This window comes from Macaca thibetana, chromosome X (assembly GCF_024542745.1).
Source record: "Macaca thibetana thibetana isolate TM-01 chromosome X, ASM2454274v1, whole genome shotgun sequence".
Classification (NCBI taxonomy): domain Eukaryota; kingdom Metazoa; phylum Chordata; class Mammalia; order Primates; family Cercopithecidae; genus Macaca; species Macaca thibetana.
This window is the reverse complement of record NC_065598.1, coordinates 119,536,082-119,558,377: the sequence shown is the minus strand read 5'-3', so window position 1 is coordinate 119,558,377 and position 22,296 is coordinate 119,536,082. Positions and strand designations below refer to the sequence as shown.

Here is a 22,296-nt window from a genome sequence, read left to right as displayed (position 1 = left end):
TCCACCTCCACCTGCCTCGCATCACTGCCTAACCTTGTGGTAATATCGGAGATCTCTATATTTTTACTTGCTTTGTAAATGAATTCTGGTTCAAAATTTTTAAACCTGGAAGTGGTTTTCTTAGTACGGCTTAAATCTTTAAATCTTTTCTCATCCAGAGACTGTACCTTTGATTGTGTTTTAAGTGCTAATGAAAATGCTGTCAGTGAGCACATCAATGAACCTGACCGTTGGAACAAATTATGCCCACAACATTGGTTACCAAGTTTTGGAGATCTGGGCACAACAATATCAAAATTGGAAAGTAAATTGAATCTGCAGATCTTGCTAGCCCCAGTTGGCTTTATGTGATCTGAAATCACTCACATGCCCATCTCCAAAGAATAAAGCTTAAAATATATACTGGGAATGTGTCACCTCCTTTCACTCATTCTGACAAGCAGTAATATATCTACTGTGTCATCACTATCCCTGGGTTATAACAATAAGCATTATGGGAGGGGAAACCTCCCCAAATGATGGACAAATATTATTCTCTTTTTCCTGCCTGGGGTTTCCAATTTGATTTTTACCCTCAGTGAAAATTAAATACCCCTTAAACTTCACCAGCAAAGAGGTTGCAAAATTGTTGTTTGGGGAATTTATGTGTTGGTAGGTTGATTGGTTGGTAAGGGAAGGCAAATGAGAGGAAAATATGTACATATAAAATATGCCTAGGTACATTTATGAAGCACCTATCACATAGTTTCCTCAAAGCCTTTTCTACTATTTCTTTTTCAACTCCAAACATAAGTGTAACCCAATCAAAGTTAATTAAAGCTTCTCAAGGAAAAAGAAGTATGTTTGGAATTTGGACCATGATAAAAGAAGTTGCTACACAAATATATGAAAGGAAAATATTCCACAAACTGTCAGCAGAATAAGCCCTGAAGGCAAATAGTGAGTATTTAATAAGCCCAGACTTATTTCAAAGGGCACTCATCTGTGGAATTCAGCTGACATGAACAGAGAGAAAGAAGTTCACAGTGTTTAGATCTTCACAAAAAGTAAAACTAAGAACACTGTGTAAAGTCCCAGATTATCCTCCCTGGATCATCCTAAACTTTGCACTCTGATGAGATGAGAAGTGTGGTAGTCAAAGAAAAGAATTGTCCTCCCTGATATCAGCAAAGAGATGTAAAGACCTTCCCACATATAGTAGTTAAGAATACATTTATTTCTCTATACCTTTTGTGAACCTGCTCAAATTTTTAGAGGATCAGATCCTCTAGGTTTACTACCTTCTCAGAAGAGCAACACTTCATTTTATTTTTAATATCCTTAACTTACTAAAGTTCCAGAGTATTCCTCTTAGTCTTAGTTTCAGTGTCACCAGATTCTTTGTCCTCATACCCTCACAGAGCCTAGCATAGTGACAGTCACTATGATTTAGAAATCATAGTGCTTAGTAAATGATTCATGATTTCGTACATGTCGAGCACAACTCCTCTCAGTCTTTCCGTCTCCAGACTTGAGTCTTGAGTCTTGATCTTTCAGTCTATCCCCTTATGACAGCCAAATTTGAAATTTTATACTCAGCAATATTTAATATAGTGGTCATAGAAGGTGATTCTAAATAATAGGTCTGTCACAAACCACACCAAATTTTAAGCAATCAAGAAATTGATGTTGCCAAAACACAAAAATAACAGGCAGAAGTTCCCCCTTGGTTCATCCTCACCCAAAATGTTCTAGAGATTAAATAATTGTTCATATGCCATCATCATTTAACCTGCCCCAGTCTTAAAAGTCTTTTTATAAACCACCTTAAGGGTCCTTATGCCTCTAAAAATCATAAAGGGATTTATGGACATGGAAATCCATTGTTTGGATATGATGGTTTCCTTGGAGAACTCACCAAAACATAGATGACTTTAGAAGTATTCAGGGGACATTAAAATGAATTTGTAACTTTTATAGATGTTAACAATTAATACTTCATGAGGAACATCAGGATTAATCAAAGTATACCATAAAGCCAAGTCTTAATATTAACTTCCTGCCAATGAATTAGTTCATCTAAAAGCAGTTTATTAAGTTGGGTTTATAAAATGACTCTAGATGAGTTCACATTTTGCCAGAAAATTCATATGTGTGTGTGTGTGTGTGTTTGTGTGTTGTGTTGTGTTAAAAGGACATGCTTGCTAGCACAGAAATTCTGACTTTAACATCCATTCAATGAGTTTCACCAAACCTAAATAAAGGGAAGTGAGGAAAAGACTAAATTGTAGACTAGTTTGAAAAATGCCATGTGGTTATTTTCAAGAGCACTGTCAAAAGCTCTGAGGGAAATAGGAGTAGAGCCATATGTTCTTAAAGTGTATCTGATACTTTTTATATGTATTATTTCATATGATATAACAACCTAGGACCAGGCCCGCTAGCTCACGCCTGTAATCCCAACAGTTTGGGAGGCCAAGGCAGGTGGATCACCTGAGGTCAGTCTGAGACCAGCCTGACCAACATGGTGAAAACCTGTCTCTACTAAAAATACAAAAAATTAGCCAGGCGTGCTGGCGGGCACCTATAATCTTAGCTACTTGGGAGACTGAGGCAGGATAATCGCTTGAACCTGGGAGGCGGAGGTTGCAGTGAGCCGAGATTGCACCATTGTACCCAGCCTGGGCAACAAGAGCAAAACTCCCTAAAAAAGAAACAACAACAACAACAACAACAAAAAACAAGATATAGAGTAACCAGCTCATCCTGGTTTGTCAAGGATGGTCCTAGCTTTAAAACTGATCTCTGCCTCAGTTACAGCCAAACCAGAGCAGTAGATCACTTTAGCTAAATAAGGCAGATGATCCTGTCCCTATGTTACCAAAGAGGAGTCTGAAATTTGCAAATGAATGACTCAAAGTCACACATGAGTTGTAAGTGGGGTATTCAGTATTAGAACCCAAGCCTTCGAACTGCTATTATAATAAAAATTTTAAGAAACCAGGCTGTAATCAACACAGTGTGTAAAAACTGTGAAAATTTTTATCAGCTTTTATCTTTTCTAGAAACTTAGCCATTCCCTTTGTGATACTATAATTTTGCTCTCCAACCCCCCTTAATAGATAATATGGAGAAAAAACTCAGCCCAGTTTATCAGAGTTATTACAAACTCCCTTTTAACAAAGTCTGAATTGATGAAAATAATTATAATGCTTTTCAAGTCAGTTATTTGCTAATGCAATCATGAAAATAAGCAGCAGCGTGTGCATCAGCACCCTAAAAGAAATGTAATATACATGATCTCCCTGTCTTTTCCCACTTAAAGATGATTTTTAATTGTGGGGGCAAGCAAGTATCAAGGGGGTGGAAATGTAAAACTGGACAAAACAAAATTATTAGACCTGGCTTTATCTCTGCATGTGACTTTTTGTCATTTCTTCTCAATACACAAAGAAGTGAATGTATGCCCCAACAAACCTCTCCCATTACTGTACTGTCTGTGCTGAGCAAAACTTAATCTATATGTCTTTAAAATGCCTTTCCATTGCTATAGCTTTTTTCAAAATACAGAACTTAGTACAAATGTGGTTCACTAGACTACTAATGCTCATTTGCTCTTTCCCAACAGGCATCACAGTTGATAGGCATGGATTCATTTACTTTGTGGATGGGACTATGATTCGCAAAATTGATGAGAATGCTGTGATCACAACTGTAATCGGCTCAAATGGTCTGACTTCCACACAACCACTGAGCTGTGACTCAGGAATGGACATCACTCAGGTAGGCACCACTGGTTTTCAAGTGTTATTGTCATTTGGCATCATGGAAATGGATAACAATTTTCTCATGTAGAAATTAGGTAGAATGGAAGCCTGGTATATCTGTTATAACACCAGATAGCAGAAGTTTCTGTTTATGTAAGTTACTTTTTTCCTCATTAAAAAAGCTTAGTTGGGAGAAAATGGTAAGCAAAGATGGAAGTAATGTCAGGTAGAATATTGACATACAATTAAGTAAAGTCTCTCAAACTTGAATTAATCAGAAGGTAAGGCCAATCTCATTTATTGAATATTTCTAAGATATGTAATTCTATTATTTTTAAATGAAACAGTGACTGAAATTTAGAAAAATAGTGACTATGACGGCTCTTTAGACATCTTTTTTAATGAATATATGAGCATGTTGTTATTCACGTGTATATAAATAGCTATTTCTAGGATGTTTGGAAGTTTTCTTAAGTAAAAGCAATATCCCCTCTGAGATCTATTTTACTGTTATTTAGGAAATCTGTTTTTTGGGGTTTGGGTTTTGTTTTTGTCTTTGTTTTTGTTTTTTAAGCCAGTGAGGATAAAAGAAAATTCAGTGTAGCTCTCATCTGGGTCAAAAATTCTGATTTTACCACAATTCTACAAAATCAGTGTTAGACATTTAAAGAGATTATAGAGCATACAGCATAGTCCCAACATTCAATGTCTGACTTTCTTAGTCTGCAGAAACAAGAAATGAAGGAAATAGATTAGACAGTCCTCAAACCTTCCAGCTCTAACATTCCATAAATTTGTGACCCTAATAAAGTAGATTATTAAATAATATTTTCAAAAAAATTAAAGTGGATGTTGAGAGTTTTCAAATTGATTAGCATATCAGAGAGGATGGTCTTGGCTGCAAGTAATAAAATACTTGTCTAAAAGTTGTTTAAACAACAACGTTTAATTATCTCACATAATGAGAGGTCCAAAGATAGCAAAGATGCCAGCAGATTTCCTTCTTGTGTCACATTGGCCAGAATTGAATCACATGCCCACGCCTTCACCGGTCACTGGCAAAGGGGAAATGGGATTACATAGTGGATTCAGACCCTCTAGAAGTGGGTCCCCTTCCCTGAGCACATTGCTACCTGATTCTTAAACCAAAATCAGAGTTCTGTTAGCAAGGAGTAAAGGGTTTCTACTGGGGAGGCAATGAGCAGTGTCCCCCACAGTTATGATATTCCTGTTGCTTCATTTGTCATACCACCTAAAACCTAGAAAAACAAGGTAAATGTATTAGTCCATTTTTACACTGCTGATAAAGACATATCCGAGACTGGGCAATTTACAAAAGAAAGAGGTTTATTGGACTTACGGTTCCCCACAGAGGGGAGGCCTCACAATCATGGCGGAAGGCAAGGAGGAGCAAGTCATGTCTTACATGGATGGCGGCAAGCAAACAGAGAGCTTGTGCAGGGAAATTCCCATTTTTAAAACCATTATATCTCATGAGACTCATGCACTATCACGAGAACAGCTCAGGAAAGACCTGTCCCCATAATCCAATCACCTCCCACCAGGTTTCTCCCACGACATGTGGAAATTGTAGGAGTTACAATTCAATATGAGATTTGGGTGGGGACACAGCAAAACCGTATTAGTAAGTAAAAGGAACACACCCCTAAGAAACCTTGCTTTAGTCATTGACCCTAAGATCTCCTGCCACCTCCACCCACCTTGAGCATACATCTCTATAAAACACTAGCTTATTTAGGATTTCTTCTTCTCTGTGTGCCCTTGCCCTGCCCCAGAAACTCAAGAAACGTTCATATATAGTCAACTACAAAAGTGAAATGGGGAGTTGGGCCTGGAAAACTGACAAAATGAACAAACCCTTTTTAATAGAGATTTGAATGGATCAGGCTATCAAGTCCTAGAATAGTCTAACTTTCCATGATTCAAAATGCTGCAGAAGGCAAGGAAAAGGAGCATTATTTATGGCAATAAAGAAGGGTGTGAATGTATTTGTATAGAGGAGGGGGGAGAGAGAAGATGCACATGTATGATTCACTTGTGGGATATTTTTAACTTAAAACAGGGCACTTAGTATTGCAATCAGTCAACTCTAAACAACTTTTCTGTTTCTGTGTAGAAAAGTTATGTTGAAAGAGAATTCTTTGTCTTAGTAGAGCGAACATATGATCATCATCACCATGAGAAGGGTTATTTTTCACATGACACTTTCCAAACATAATTCCCACTATAAAATCTCCTCACCCTTTTCAGGTTGGGATGTACAATGCAGCCCACTGAAAAGAAGCCCTGGTAACCAGGAGACAGAAACTTTTCTCTATGGCATTTCATCCCAAGCCTCAGTTTCTCTGAAGTACCCTCTTTCCCCTTTCTTTACACAACTTTAGCTTTAGAGATACAGTAGAATCTTTTGGAGGCAAGGGAGGTTGTGTGGTATGAGAAGGGGATGGTAGAAGCCAGCAGGATTTACCAGGAAAGAAAGCAGGTTTTATGTACAGATTATTTGGCCAGTAACTCTGCTGCTATCCACCATTTCCTGTTCTGTGCCTGAGACACACTAAAAAGTAACTCCAATTTGTCCACCCAGACTGGCTCAGAACAAGGATACTATATTGATCAGTGTCCAGATTATTACCCTCTACCTTTATTAGAGGCCTACTTCTCGTGGCCCCTTTCCCCCAGTCTGAAAGTACCTCTGCCAGTCCAAATCCCATTCTCCTCCTCACACCTCACCTCTTCCATGGGAAGCTTCCTTGATGGCTCTAGTCCTCACTGTTGCTTCATTCCCTTACTGGAATTTAGTATCACCATGCTTAAATGTAATTTGATCTTTGTTGGCAAACTGTGCATCCAACTGGTCTCCCACAGTAGACTGTGTGCTCCTGGAACATGCATAGGAAGGGCTCAACAGGTACAGTTAACATCTATACCTGAACCAAAAGGACATAATGGCGAAAAGAATATGAAAGAGTAGTGAGATATGAAGCTAGAAAGGTAAGTGAGGGTGAAATGGTGAAGGGCCTTATAAGCATAATGAAGTTTATACTGGACAATGAGGAGACAATAACAGCATTAAGAAGGGAAATGCGGATTTCTGCATTTCCAACTGAGGTACCAGGTTCATCTCACTGGGGTGTGTCAGACAGTGGGTGCCGGACAGTGGCTGCAGCCCACCCAGCAAGAGCTGAAGCAGGGCGAGGCATCACCTCACCCGGGAAATTCAAGGGGTAAGGGAATTCCCTTTCCTAGCCAAGGGAAACCGTGAAACACAGCACCTGGAAAATCAGGTCATTCCCACCCTAATACTGCACTATTCCAAGGGTCTTAGCAAACAGCACAGCAGGAGATTATATCCCACGCCTGGCTCAGAGGGTCCCACGACCACGGGGCCTCCCTCATTGCTAGCACAGCAGTCTGAGATCTAACTGCAAGGTGGCAGCAAGGCTGGGGTAGGGGTGCCCACCATTGCTGAGGCTTGAGTACGTAAACAAAGTGGCCTGGAAGCTTAAACAGGGAGGAGCCCACTGCAGCTCAAGGAGGCCTGCCTGCCTCTGTAGACTCCATCTCTGGGGACAGGGCATAGCCAAACAAAAGGCAGCAGAAACCTCTGAAGATTTAAATGTCCCTGTCTGACAGCTTTGAAGAGAGTAGTGGTTCTCCCAGCATGGAGTTTGAGATCTGAGAACAGACAAACTGCCTCAAGTGTGTCCCTGATCCCTGAATAGGCTAACCAGGAGGCATCCCCCAGTAGGGACAGACTGACACCTCACACGACCGGGTACCCCCCTGAGATGAAGCTTCCAGAGGAACGGTCAGGCAGAAACATTTGCTATTCAGCAGTATTCACTCTTCTGCAGCCTCCACTGCTGATAACCAAGGAAACAGTGTCTGGAGTGGACTGCCAGCAAACTCCAACAGACCTGCAGCTGAGGGTCCTGACTATTAGAAGGAAAACTAACAAACAGAAAGGACATCCACACCAAAACCCCATCTGTATGTCACCATCATCAAAGACCAAAGGTAGATAAAACCACAAAGATGGGGAAAAAACAGAGCAGAAAAGCTGAAAATTCTAAAAATGAGAGCACCTCTCCCCCTCCAAAGGAACGCAGCTCCTCTCCAGCAATGAAACAAAGCTAGACAGAGAATGACACAGACAAGCTGAGAGAAGAAGCCTTCAGATGATCAAACTTCTCCAAGCTAAAGGAAGAAGTTCGAGCCCATCACAAAGAGGCTAAAAACCTTGAAAAAAGATTAGACAAATGGCTAACTAGAATAACCAATGTAGAGATGTCCTTAAATTACCCGATAGAGCTGAAAACCATGGCATGAGAACTACATGACAAATGCATGAGCTTCAGTAACCAATTCGATCAACTGGAAGAAAGGGTATCAGTGATTGAAGATCAAATGAATGAAATGAAGCAAGAAGAGAAGTTTAGAGAAAAAAAGAGTAAAAAATGAAAAAAGCCTCCAAGAAATATGGGACTATGTGAAAAGACCAAATCTATGTCTGATTGGTGTACCTGATTGTGACGGGGAGAATGGAACCAAGTTGGAAAACACTGTGCAGGATATTATCCAGGAGAACTTTCCCAACCTAGTAAGGCAGGCCAACATTCAAATTCAGGAAATACAGAGAATGCCACAAAGATACTCCTTGAGAACAGCAACTCCAAGACACATAATTGTCAGATTCACCAAAGTTCAAGTGAAGGAAAAACTGTTAAGGGCAGCCAGAGAGAAAGGTCGGGTTACCCACAAAGGGAACCCCATCAGACTAACAGCAGATCTCTTGGAAGAAACTCTCCAAGCCAGAAGAGAGTGGGGGCCAATATTCAACATTCTTAAAGAAAAGAATTTTCAACCCAGAATTTCATATCCAGCCAAACTAAGTTTCATAAGTGAAGGAGAAATAAAATCCTTTACAGACAAGCAAATGCTGAGAGATTTTGTCACCACCAGGCCTGCCCTACAAGAGCTCCTGAAGGAAGCACTAAACATGGAAAGGAACAACCAGTACCAGTCATTGCAAAAACATGCCAAAATGTAAAGACCATCGATGCCAGGAAGAAACTGCATCAACCAACGAGCAAAATAACCAGCTAACATCATAATGACAGGATCCAGTTCACACATAACAATATTAACCTTAAATGTAAATGGACTAAATGGTCCAAATAAAAGACACAGACCAGCAAATTGGATAAAGAGTCAAGATCCATCAGTGTGCTGTGTTCAGGAGACCCATCTCACATGCAGAGACACACATAGGCTCAAAATAAAGGGATGGAGGAAGATCTACCAAGCAAATGGAAAACAAAAAAAGGCAGGGGTTGCAATCCTAGTCTCTGATAAAACAGACTTTAAACCAACAAAGATCAAAAGAGACAAAGAAGGCCATTACATAATGGTAAAGGGATCAATTCAACAAGAAGAGCTAACTATCCTAAATATATATGCACCCAATACAGGAGCACCCAGATTCATAAAGCACGTCCTTAGAGACATACAAAGAGACTTAGACTCCCACAAAAAAATAATGGGAGACTTTAACACCCCACTGTCAACATTAGACAGATCAACAAGACAGAAAGTTAACAAGGATATCCAGGAATTGAACCCAACTCTGCACCAAGCAGACCTAATAGACATCTACAGAACTCTCCACCCCAAAACAACAGAATATACATTCTTCTCAGCACCACATTACACTTATTCCAAAATTGATCACATAGTTGGAAGTAAAGCACTCCTCAGCAAATGTAAAAAACAGAAATTATAACAAACTATCTCTCAGACCACAGTGCAATCAAACTAGAACTGAGGACTAAAAAACTCAATCAAAACCACTCAGCTACATGGAAACTGAATAACCTGCTCCTGAATGACTACTGGGTACAAAACGAAATGAAGGCAGACATAAAGATGTTCTTTGAAACCAATGAGAACAAAGATACAACATACCAGAATCTCTGGGACACAGTTAAAGCAGTGTGTAGAGGGAAATTTATGGCACTAAATGCCCACAAGAGAAAGCAGGAAAGATCTAAAATTGACACCCTAACATCACAATTAAAAGAACTAGAGAAGCAAGGGCAAACACATTCAAAAGCTAGCAGAAGGCAAGAAATAAGTTCAGAGCAGAACCGAAGGAGATAGACACACAAAAAACCCTTCAAAAAATCCTGGCCTTCAAAAAATGGCTTCCTGGCATCGATGGTATTTACATTTGGCATGTTTTTGCAATGGCTGGTACTGGTTGTTCCTTTCCATGTTTAGGAGCTGGTTTTTTGAAAAGATCAACAAAATTGATAGACTGCTAGCAAGACTAATACAGAAGAAAAGAGAGAAGAATCAAATAGATGCAATAAAAAATGATAAAGGGGATATCACCACTGACCCCACAGACATACAAACTACCATCAGAGAATACTATAAACACCTCTACGCAAATAAACTAGAAAACCTAGAAGAAATGGATAAATTCCTGGACACATACACTCTCCCAAGACTAAACCAGGAAGAAGTTGAATCCCTGAATAGACCAATAGCAGGCTCTGAAATTGAGGCAATAATTAATAGCCTACCAACCAAAAAAAGTCCAGGACCAGACAGATTCACAATTGAATTCTACCACAGGTACAAGGAGGAGCTGGTACCATTCCTTCTGAAACTATTCCAATCAATAGAAAAAGAGGGAATCCTCCCTAACTCATTTTATGAGGCCAGCATCATTCTGATACCAAAGCCTGGCAGAGACACAACAAAAAAAGAGAATTTTAGACCAATATCCCTGATGAACATTGATGCAAAAATCCTCAATAAAATACTGGGAAACCAAATCCAGCAGCACATCACAAAGCTTATCCACCATGATCAAGTGGGCTTCATCCCTGGGATGCAAGGCTGGTTCAACATATGCAAATCAATAAATGTAATCCAGCATATAAGCAGAACCAAAGACAAAAACCACATGATTATATCAATAGATGCAGAAAAGGGCCTTTGACAAAATTCAACAGCCCTTCATGCAAAAAACTCTCAATAAATTCGGTATTGATGGGACATATCTCAAAATAATAAGAGCTATTTATGACAAACCCACAGCCAATATCATACTGAATGGGCAAAAACTGGAAGCATTCCCTTTGAAAACTGGCACAAGAGAGGGATGCCCTCTCTCACCACTCCTATTCAGCATAGTGTTGGAAGTTCTGGCCAGGGCAATCAGGCAGGAGAAAGAAACAAAGGGTATTCAATTAGGAAAAGAGGAAGTCAAATTGTCCCTGTTTGCAGATGACATGATTGTATATTTAGAAAACCCCATCATCTCAGCCCAAAATCTCCTTAAGCTGATAAGCAACTTCAGCAAAGTCTCAGGATACAAAATCAATGTGCAAAAATCACAAGCATTCTTATACACCAATAACAGACAGACGGAGAGCCAAATCATGAGTGAACTCCCATTCACAATTGCTTCAAAGAGAATAAAATACCTAGGAATCCAACTTACAAGGGATGTAAAGGACCTCTTCAAGGAGAACTACAAACCACTGCTCAATGAAATAAAAAGAGGACGCAAACAAATGGAAGACCATTCCATGGTCATGGATAGGAAGAATCAACATTGTGAAAATGGTCATACTGCCCAAGGTAATTTATAGATTCAATGCCATCCCCACTAAGCTACCAATGACTTTCTTCACAGAATTGGAAAAAACTACTTAAAAGTTCATATGGAACCAAAAAAGAGTTCACATTGCCAAGACAATCCTAAGCTAAAATAACAAAGCTTCAGGCATCATGCTACCTGACTTCAAACTATACTACAAGGCTACAGTAACCAAAACAGCATGGTACTGGTACCAAAACAGAGATATAGACCAATGGAACAGAACAGAGCCCTCAGAAATAATACCACACATCTACAACCATCTGATCTTTGACAAATCTGACAAAAACAAGAAATGGGGAAATGATTCCCTATTTAATAAATGGTGCTGGGAAAACTGGCTAGCCATAAGTAGAAAGCTGAAATTGGATCCTTTCCTTACTCCTTATATGAATATTAATTCAAGATGGATTAGAGACTTAAATGTTAGACCTAAAACCATAAAAACCCTAGAAGAAAACCTAGGTAGTACCATTCAGGACATAGGCATGGGCAAGGACTTCATGACTAAAACACCAAAAACAATGGCAACAAAAGCCAAAATTGACAAATGGGATCTAATTAAACTGAAGAGCTTCTGCACAGCAAAAGAAACTACCATCAGAGTGAACAGGCAACTTATAGAATGGGAGAAAATTTTTGCAATCTACTTATCTGACAAATGGCTAATATCCAGAACTTACAAAGAACTCACACAAATTTACAAGAAAAAAGCAAACAACCCCATCAAAAAGTGGGAAAAGGATATGAACAGACACTTCTCAAAAGAAGACATTTATACAGCCAACAGACACATGAAAAAATGCTCATCATCACTCACCATCAGAGAAATGGAAATCAAAACCACAGTGAGATACCATCTCACACCAGTTAGAATGGTGATAATTAAAAAGTCAGGAAACAACAGGTGCTTGGGAGGATGTGGAGAAATAGGAACACTTTTACACTATTGGTGGGACTGTAAACTAGTTCAACCATTGTGGAGGACAGTGTGGTGATTCCTCAAGGATCTAGAACTAGAAACACCATTTGACCCAGCCATCCCATTACTGGGTATATACCCAAAGGATTACAAATCATGCAGCTATAAAGACACATGCACATGTATGTTTATTGCAGCACTATTCACAATAGCAAAGACTTGGAACCAACCCAAATGTCCATCAATGACAGACTGGATTAAGAAAATGTGGCACATATACACCATGGAATACTACGCAGCCATAAAAAAGGATGAGTTTGTGTCCTTTGTAGGGACATGGATGCAGCTGGAAACCATCATTCTCAGCAAACTATCACAAGAACAGAAAACCCAATACCACGTGTTCTCACTCATAGGTGGGAATTGAACAATGAGAACACTTGGACACAGGAAGGGGAACATCACACACTGGGGCCTGTCGTGGGGTGGGGGGGAGGTGGGAGGGATAGCATTAGGAGATATACCTAATGTAAATGATGAGTTAATGGGTGCAGCACACCAACATAGCACATATATACATATGTAACAAACCTGCACATTTTGCACATGTACCCTAGAACTTAAAGTATAATAAAAAAAATTTTTTTAAAAAAAGAAAGGGAGTGGTAAGAGGGGAAATCTTTGACCTGCTCCTGCTCTGGGAAAGCTTCTAATTTTTCATCATTAGCTGTGGGATATTTTTGTAAATGTTCTTTATTCTATTGAAGAAGTTTCCCTTTATTCCAAAAAAAAAAAAAAAGAAAGGAAATGCATTTTAAAAATAGTATTAAGCATGGAAATCAGTTTTAAGAGATCATTCTAGCTGTTGCATGGAGAATCAAGTGAAGCAAAATAACACTAAAGGCAGGGAGACCACTTAAGAGGCAGTTGAAGAAATCCAGGTATGACAAGGACAAAACATATCAATATAGAAATGATCAGCCCTTTTCCAAGGGACTGCTATAAAAATTAAGCTGTTTTCCAATGCTTTTTGGATGTTCAGCTGATATTTCTTTGGGATACAACTCTGGATGAGACTTTCCATGACACTGCCCAGCTTTACGCAGGCTACATAGGCAAGCAATATTAATGACTGAACCTAAAATATCATAGAAAGGTAGATAGATTAGTTAAACATTGGAGCTAATATCAAAGAACTTGTTGACTGACAATTTCAGAATAGAGGGAACATGTGTATGGTAGTACCATTTACTGAGACAGAGAATACAAGAGGAAGAGAAGCAGGTTTGCATGATGGTTGGATGATGGGTTCAGTTTGGGGTACGTTGAGTGCCTGTGTGGCATCTAGATAGGGATATCTGGCAGGAAATTGGATACAGGTTTAAAGCTTGAGGTCTAACTACAGATTAGAGTTGTGATTGCTATTAGTTTACACATGGCAATGGTAAATAGGGGAGTGGATGAGCTCTCTCACGGACGGTACGTAGTATAAAAAAGAGGAGAAGGCTTAAGACCAAGCTCTGTGGAACACCAGTATTCAAGAAAAGACTGAGGAATGAGAGCCTACAAAGGAGGCTGAGAGAAGGAGACCTGGCAATTAGAAGGAAAACCATGAAGGTGTCAAAAAAGCCAAGAGAAGCAAGCTTTTCAAGAGAAAGGGAATGGTCAGTATCAAATGCTGCTTAGGGATCATGAAAAATGAGGTGCTTTTTAAAGAAGCCATCAGATTTCACAGCATTAAAACCTCTGATAAGAGTGCCTTTGATAGAGTGCTAATTAATGAGAGTCAGATACCAGTGGCAGAGTAGGAAGTAAGGAAATGGAGAAACAGAAAATACATCACTTCTTTGAGATGTTTGGCTGGAAAGAAGAGGCTTTGGCATTGAAACAAATCAGCTCCCAGGTGTGGGAAAATCAGCACCCAGGTGTGGCACAGGTGGACTAAAGCTGGAGCACACCAAATGAAATTGATGGGTCAGTTGACAGAGAGTTTACCAGGAGAAAGCCTGTCTGTGGCACAGCTTCCTAGATGCTCAGCCATTATGACCAGAGCTTCCCATCTGTTTAGACAAGTGTGACAGATTGGCAACCCATGTTTCCCATGACTGTACTTAAGAACATGGGCCATCTTCAGCTAGAGAGAAGAAAGCTGAGCAGGGAGCTTCATAACACCCACCAAGAGCAAAGCGCTAGTTGTTTATAGTAGTACTTACAGTGATCCAGCTGAGCTTACACAGTGCTCAGTTTCATATTTCAGTAAATCAAAATATATTGATGGGTGAGGGCACAGACAAATGTCTAAATGAGAGTGCATTGTTTCTGCTGACAGGAATGGACGGGAGAGAAAATAGAGGCCTATGCTGCAACATGAAGATTTGAATCAGACCTTAAGAAAAGCTTACTGTTTCTAACACTATGTGGCAGCATCATATATTACAAAAAAAAAAATTGTGGAGTTCCCACCTTTTGAAACTTTTCAAGCAAATATTGGATAGCAATAATCTATGAATGCTTGACATACAGGCCTCTCTGGAGCCAGGAAAATGGACCAACTGTTTTCTCAAAGTTCCTTCCAACTCCACAAAGGTGTCTCCACAGAAATACAACCAAATATCTAAAGTTTCTTGTTACCTTTCCAGCATTCCAGCATTTCAAAACCAAAAGATCTCCAACAAAGAAAGGCCCATCTATGCTAGCATAGTACCTATGGAGGTTAGAAAGTGATGTGAGAGAATGGTCCTCTTCATCTTACTTGCCTTCATCTTCTGCACTTTTCTGTGGCAAACCTAAGCCCAAAGAAGAATCAGTTCTCAGGGCTTGTCCTAATCTTTAGCAAATCATTAAGTCCTATAGTAAGTCTAAGAATAACTGCTACCACTTATAGAGAGCTCATTATGTGCCAGGAACTATGCTAAGAATCTAATTTACACTCTTCCATTTTATCTACACAACCCAACCACCCTTGAGAGGTAGGTATTATTATCCCCATCTGCCAGAGGAGAAAACTGTTAGTCAGAAGGATTATATATTGTGCTATGGCCATAGAGTTATTGAGTGATATAACTAAGATTTTGGCACAAACGTTCTGAACCCAAGTGTGCATTTTTCCAGCCTCTGGAGATGACCAAATATCATTGTATTTAGCTGAATGACAAATGCCACTTGGTTGAAGAATATGCTGTTTATTCACAGAATGTGTGTTTAGTGGCAGTTAGGAAAGAGTTTAATAAAACCTAATCGTCTCAGGAAATGAAATTTGCTTTGACAATAAAATCATCCATTTGTTCAAAATCAATATCTTTTTTTGATTTACTGAAATCTGAAACTGAACTCTCAGTACAAACTCTGAAGCATAACTGCCCTTTGTAAGCACTGCTATAAGCAACCAGGCCTCTCACTTCAGGAGATAAGTTGATTATCAAGAGACTGGGTGCTTTATTTCTGTTGCTGCTTTTGAATCATCCTGCTCTGGTAACTCACTTCCATCTGATGCCTGACTAGAATGGAATTGGGAGTTAGAGCAAATTTCTTGATGGGATAGCAAGTTACGCCTTGGAGCCAGCCTAATGCTTTTCCCAAAGTCAGCCCAATAGGAGATACACAAGTAAGATGGACCTTTTGCATGCATAGGAAATCCTGTTGACCTACTGCCCATAAGGTACACACTTTGAGCTGTTTGTCTAGAGCATCCAGATACACAGCCAGTGCTTCATAAGTGCTTACTGGATGATTTGTATGTTTCCCACTGGTTTCCAATGTTTCCCACTGGTTTCCAATAGCACCCATTTGTCAGATGGGTATAACGGGGTAGGGGAAGCATCATCCATAGTTGCGCAGGAAGGAAGGTAACATTCTTTGGAGGAGCAAACTTTGTACTCATATATTACATCTATTGAACTAGTCCACTAGGAATCTTACTCTTCTCAGTCATTTGATGCCTGACTTCTCTCCAGAATATTCTGACCATGTAGTAACAATCCAACCTATTTTCAAATGCTTCTTGTGATAAGGAATTTACTACCTCCCCCAGGCAGCACATTCCATCTTTGAATGCCTCTGACGACAAGCTCTTCTTGGATCCCTTTAACTTTTTGTCTTCCTTTAACTTTCACCATCCAGTCTTACTGCAACTGTTCAGGCTTTCTTGAATTATAAATTTAATCTGTTTTCTATGAGATCAATCTACTAGTGAATCAAGCACTATACTGGGTATGTTTATATATGTTATCTTACTTAATCCTCGTGACAGTCCTTCAAGATAGGTATTATGTTCCCCTGTTTTTAATACATATGAAAAACAAGATTCAGAAGAATTGAGTAACTTGGTCAAGGTCACACAACCAATAAATGGCAGAGTTGGAATTTGAACCTAGTCAACCTGATGCCAAAGCCCACATTATTTTCACCAAACTACATTAAACTGCCTCCTCTACATGACAGCCCTCTTAGTACAAGAAAACAACTCTTTCATGCCTCTTAAGTCACATTCACACTTCATTTAACTATACTTCATTTTACACGGTTTTGAGTTCCTTCACCATTCTTCCAGGATGGAAGACACCATGGCTTCCAGAATGAATAAAATAATCCATATGTGCTCTGAGTACTCAGAGGTAGAATGGGAACTGTCACAACTCCCTTTCTATATTGTTTCTCTTCCTTTTGCCCATTGATTGTAAAAAAAAAAAAAAACAAAAAACAAACAAACAAACAAAAAAAAACCTTTAGCCACAGAACATTTACTTCAAACAAATCAGTCTCAATTTATAAAATAGAAGCAAACAGCAGATTCAAACAAGAGGTGGTGTCCCAGAACCTTCTTTATTCAAGCTTACTTCCATGCAGTGGTAGCTTGCATAGTGACCTCAAAGGCACTTTTGCAAAATGATAAAGAAATAAAGGGCACAGATTAGAAAACTACAGCTAAAGTTGACTGGGATTTTTTCACAGCTATATCACAGATTTGACATATGATGTGATGTGATTACAGAAAACTAAAAATTCACATCTCTCATTCCCATCTCCTCATCTTATGCTTGCACTTAGTGATTTACAACATACTGCTGGGTCCTACCTTAGTCTCTATTCAATTCCATGTTGTCTGAGTTAGTCCAATTCTTTATATTCTTCTGCTATCATCTAATATTTTCACTATCCTTCCCAGCCTTGTGTCGCCTAAGTATTTGATTAATGCTTTCTATGCCTTCATCCATTATAAAATTGATGGATAGGTAGATGCAATTGTGGCACCAGTAGACTAGTTATCTGTTAGGTTATGAATCCATGTGTTTGAACTCTCACCTATTCATTGTGATTCCTCATAATACATTGGGAAATCAATATAATGGCCTATGACCAGCTTTTTAAAAAGATAAAACACAATTTTAAAAATCAAGGTGTATCATGTGTAATGAGGGTGAGTATTGTTTAATAATATTTTTATTTCAACTGGATAATGGTGTAAAATACAGTTCTTAGTGAGTGTCGCAGTCAAAACAAGTTTGAAATCCACTCTCTTCACTGATATTTTCCCCAACTTATCCATAAAGGTATCATGAGAAATCTTACCAGGTTGGTAACTCTGTTTAAAAAGAAATAAGAGCCACTTGAAAAAATTTGTTTCTAGTCACAGTATCTGTAAACATCATTTCCTCATCTAAGAGCTAAAAACACAACTGTTTAATAATACAATTGAAGATCTTTTCTAAACCAACATAAAGCTCCCTCCTTGCAGGTTGTGGGGCACATTTCTGATTTGTCTTGAAGTAAGAATTAGATTTAACCATCTCTAGTCTTCTAGTGCCCACCATTTCTCAATACCTATACAAAAAGTTCTAAACCCAATTTGCATGTTCTAAGGAGTGATTCTTCCTAGCTAGAAAACTTGAACTCAGTTAAAGAATTTAGATGCTCTTTTACAATCCCTTCATCCATTTTGGGCTTTGGTAACTCTGAATCAATATTCTCTGTGGTCATTCTCCTTAACAGAGAAAACAAAACCTTCCCCTCTCTCTCATCCATCAGTATTATACTACCTGCCCCAAGCAGCAGACCTCTGCCTTCCTTGGTTGTCCTCTGCTCTCTACATAACTGAAAAAACAACTTTCTCTTGTCCTTAGATTTTTTTGCAAGCTTCGGATAAAATAACCACAGCTCTATAGAAGGGGTAATATGCAGCCTCCTCTTCAAAATCTACACGTCAATTTAATTTTATACAATTGGGTTCAGCATTTTCTGTTGTTTTAAATACACACACACATATATATAGTCATCCAGGCATGAAAAGTTACAGCAATCTGGGTGGAAAAAAAAGAAAACAAAACAATAGTTTTAAAGTAGAAAAGGGCTAGGCACGGTGGCTTATGCCTGTAATCCCAACACTTTCAGAGGCTGAAGTGGGCGGATCGCTTGAGCCTCAGGAGTTCAAGACCAGTCTGGGCAACATGGCAAAACCCCTGTCTCTACAAAAAATACAAACATTAGTTGGGCATGGTGGTGCATGCCTGTAGTCCCAGCTACTCGGGAGGCTAAGGTGGGAGGATCACCTTAACCCAGGGGACACGGCTGCAGTGGGCTGTGATTGTGCCACTGCACTCCAGCCTGGATGACAGAGTGAAACAATGTCTCAAAAAAAATTATTTAACAGAAAAGGCACCTTCTTTTCCCCTTCTTAAACTCTTGCCTAACGTCTGTCATTGTCTTTCCCTCTCTCCCTTGCCAACCCTTTCATGTTTACAGAATGTCCTTCATCATCCTGAGTGATACTGATACAGATGATATTGAAACTCAACTTCTTCATGGGTTACTTGCTTTTCGTTGTGCACCTTCCATCACTCTCCCATGTGCACACTGAAAGAGAACAGAATTAGATCTTTCAAATGAAGGCCATTATAAGTGAAATTCCCTGCAGGGACAGACTTGTGAGTTTTGTGAAGCTCTGTAGGGAATCAAGAAAATCTGAATTATAATAAGTTTGCTGAATAAAGGGATCTCCCAGGGGAAAAAGAAAAGAAAGTTTATTTTAAAAGTTCTTGCCACCAAAGATGAAAATCTCACCACCTCCACCCCTACCACACCCTCTCAATGTTTCCATTACTATGGAACTTATCTCACTGTCAAAGCAAAGAAAAGGTCTCTGGCCACACTCCAGATAATTCAGACATAAGGACATGTGGTGGAAGGAAAGAGTGAGTTGCAGGTAAACAGCAAGACAGGGAAGATGAAAGCTAGATATCTGAAATATTTGAAAACACATTTCTCAAGGGCCAGTAATACCAGTGTGCAGTAGGCACAAATAGGTGGGAGAAAAAGAGAGGTGAATAAAGGATAAGATGAAGATTAGAGAGTGGACAGAAGATCAAACAGCAAATTAATGAGGCCCAGGGAGTAGTAGAATGCAACCAAAAAAGTTATTTGGTGGCCCTTATGCCAAACATTTACTCTATCCTAATTGGTCATGGTTAGTTTAACCAATTGAATCAACCATTTTCATAGTAACTATCAACTAATAGATTAGATGGCATTAAAAGCCATACCAACCAAACCTCCAGTGTATTTTCCCATTTTCTTTCACTATTCTCATGCCTAGACCACAACAATAGAGCAGCAATTTTAACTGCTCAGAAATTGGCTATTGCAGGAGTCCAAACATAAGCATCCTAAATCAGCAATGTTCTGTTCTATTTATTTGAGCCACATGCACTCAGTCAAACCACGAGTCACAGCCAATTCCTCCTGCTAATCCAAAGACTCATATTATAAATGCAGAAATGGGAGTGCTGGGGGAAGTGTTAGTTCCTACAAGATAAAGAGGGAGCTCAATCTACATCAACCATAGCAGGAAGGCATTGTTAACTTAGCCACACTCTTCTCAAAGACCTCAATATGTCAATTACCTTAAATGTGAAAGTATTTAAATCAGAAAGTGATGACTACTGAATAAAAATGAGCAAACTTTCTACCAGGCATGTTTATAAGCCTGGAACAATTATTCATATTTCTTCAGGAGTACAGAGGCATGTTTTACCAAAGTTCTCTGGACAATTGCCTAATTCACCTATTTTCCTTTGACTAAGTTAGAGTGTTCTAGTAGAAGGAGCATAGACAATCCTGGGTGTGAGTCCATATTCTGCCATTTATTTGCAGTGAGACCTCAGACAAGTTAATTAAGGTCTCTGAGCCTGAGTTTCTCCACCACTAAAAAGTGTTATAAAAACATGTAATGTCTCCTAAGGAGGTCATGTCAGTTAAATGAGAAAATACATATGAAGGAAGTTTCTTTTTTGAAAGGCACTTGCAACTATAAATTGTTGGAGCTGATCAGAACTGAAAAAAGAGACCATATGGCATTACATGTAACCTTGGCTTTTATATGTACATTTGCCACATCAGTTAGGTAGGCATGTGGAAGGAAAGTGGCACAAACTTCAGCCTACATAGCAATCAAATTATGCTGTCACAGAGCATGAGATGGCAGGAAGAGTTGTTTAGACTCTGATTTGACAACAGCACCAAAAGTCATTTAAAAGGCTTTTTTCGGAGTCCCTAGTGGCTCTCCACATTATTACTCACCTGTAAATGAGAGATCCATTAGAGTTTATGGCTGAAAATTACATAATAATGCTAAATAAACACGATTTGTAGTTACCAGGTCTATATTTTAGAAAAATAACATTTCGTTCTGAATCATTCTGCTCTCCTCTGAAAGATGGTAATACAGAAAAAAAAATGTTAAATCATTTTTGTCTATTTCGTGACCCAAATGAAGGTTCTCTATGATTTTGGATTCAGTACTAGATGTAAAAAACTGACACTAGAATTTTGGAGCTGGTTATTTATTCCTCCTTATGAAGGCTAATTAAATAAATGACCCAATTGTTGATTAAGTGGCCTCTCTTTTTTAATGTGAAAGCACTTGGAAAAGTATGAAGTGCTTTACAAATAAAAGAGATGATGTAACATGTTAATTGGCATCTTCATGACATATTTTCTGTTGATTCATCATACACTTGCTAAAATGGGAGGACACGAGAACCAAATAAGTCTGCAAGGTGGTTTTTCTGATTGTAATATCTGTGGTTGTCAGTCTCTAATTCAAATGCATTTTTGCATAATGTTATTTATTGCTTATGCAGCCCAGACCTAGTCTCCTGGCTCTGTCAAACGCAGAAAAACACCTTCTGGAACTGCAAAGAAGAGCCAAACCTTTCTCTAATCCTTTAATAGAGGATGCAAGAGATAAAATCAGGCCTTTAGGGTAGACTGTTCTTTGTAATTATACCAATATGTAAAGTCAGTAAAGCTTAATGGTATGGGAATATAGACTGCCTGGGTTTAAATCCTGGATCCACCACTTGCTAGGTGTGTGCCCCTGGGAAAAACTTTTGTATCTGTAAATGGGGGTGATAATGTTTCTTTCCCCATAGGGAGCTTGTGAGAATTCAATTAGGTAATATGCATAAATCACTTAGCAAAGTGTTTGGCTCATAAGTGTTCAATAGATTATTATTTTATCGTTGTTTTTATTACTATTACTAGTAATAGCAGTAGTAGTAGTATTTGACCTTCTACTCACAAAAGAGAATTGAACTGATAGCTTACAAAACTAGAATAAAAAGGACCAAGAAGAAGTTTAGAACTGATAGAGAAATTGTATAATCTTCCCTTCTGTCCTTTTCACATAAGTGTACCTTTTACAGAGAGGCATATATCGATCTGTAGGTGAGTGTGATGGGCTGTAGCAAACATATGTTCCGGAGACTGATCTTAACCTGCTGTGACCTTCACAGAATGTTTTGTCTCCCTAATGCTGATGTGAAGCTCTATCTAGATCACTTAATAAATGTTCACTATAGTCATTGAATGGTGCCCCAAATATTTCATTTTCTTTCTACTTTCACATAGTGTTGTGATGACTGTGGAGCTGAGACTGGAAT

General features: G+C 38.9%; 1 protein-coding gene across 1 annotated transcript in view; it reads left to right on the top strand.

Moving 5' to 3' along the window:
• The window catches only part of TENM1 (teneurin transmembrane protein 1), a 498,746-nt gene that overhangs the window by 415,825 nt on the left and 60,625 nt on the right, over positions 1–22,296 (top strand). The window contains exon 21 of the mRNA XM_050776593.1: positions 3,608–3,762. Within this exon, the coding sequence (XP_050632550.1) occupies positions 3,608–3,762 (155 nt within the window). The remainder of the gene's footprint in view (positions 1–3,607; positions 3,763–22,296) is intronic.